Genomic DNA, 831 nt, shown 5'->3' with positions numbered 1-831 from the left:
GCTGTTGCCTGTTGTTTGTTGTCTCATATATACTAATGAAGACATTTTCACAGTGCTCAAACTAAATTTCCAGTTTCTTGAACGATTCAATGATTATATTTTTCATATTCTTTTCATATTTTTCTTTTCCACAGAAAAACCCAAAATGAATGCAAATATTACTGTCCCAAAGCAGTCAAAATGTGTGAAAAAATCAACGAGAAAAGATGGTCAGCAAACAGCCGCTGATAAAACAGAAGTCAATTCCAATGGAGAAAAGGCAAAAGAAGCAGGAATTTCTGAGTCTCAGCAAGAGGAAAGTGGTGCCAAGCTCAGTACTTCTGTAGCAGTTGTTGATGAAAAAGAAAATCTTGAGGTACTGCCAAAGCCTGCAGATACCTTCAAGTTCAAATCGACGGGAAACGAGTTTAGGTTTAACTTTTCGATGTCAGAGTAGCTGTGATAATAAAGTATAATTATTCTCTGTATTTCTTTTATTCATTCCCATTCATTGCCCAAGTTCTCTCAGTATTTTATATAGTTTTATATGATTATTAATTACAATCAGTATCGTGTTCTATAATCCGTTGGTTCATAAATGTGGTGTATATCATAAGTAATACTGATGTTGGGAATAATAGTCATGCTATTCATATACTTACACATAAAAAACAGTACAGCGAATACCTCAAAATCAAGTTATTTTTGATACATTACTGAAATAAGAAATATATATATTGATAGACTGTACAAGGGAATGGAAATAACATTTTGTTCTGTAAAAGAAGAGTCAGATCATGAACATGTGCTTCTGAATATAATTGATATGGTGAACCTATTTTCATAAAAAAG

At 32.3% G+C, this 831-nt stretch overlaps 1 protein-coding gene across 1 annotated transcript in view; it reads left to right on the top strand.

Annotated features, from left to right (window-relative positions):
• Positions 1–463, top strand: part of LOC119594543 (UPF0488 protein C8orf33 homolog) — a gene marked incomplete at its 5' end in the record, with an annotated part of 9,598 nt that extends 9,135 nt beyond the window's left edge. The window contains 1 exon segment of the mRNA XM_037943574.1: positions 135–463. Coding sequence (XP_037799502.1) covers positions 135–436 — 302 coding nt within the window. The 3' untranslated portion in view covers positions 437–463.
• Between the last annotated feature and the right edge of the window lie 368 nt (positions 464–831).

The sequence above is a fragment of the Penaeus monodon genome, chromosome 34, assembly GCF_015228065.2.
Source record: "Penaeus monodon isolate SGIC_2016 chromosome 34, NSTDA_Pmon_1, whole genome shotgun sequence".
Taxonomy (NCBI): Eukaryota; Metazoa; Arthropoda; class Malacostraca; order Decapoda; family Penaeidae; genus Penaeus; species Penaeus monodon.
Note: the sequence above shows the minus strand (reverse complement) of the source record. Positions and strands in the feature narration are given on the sequence as shown.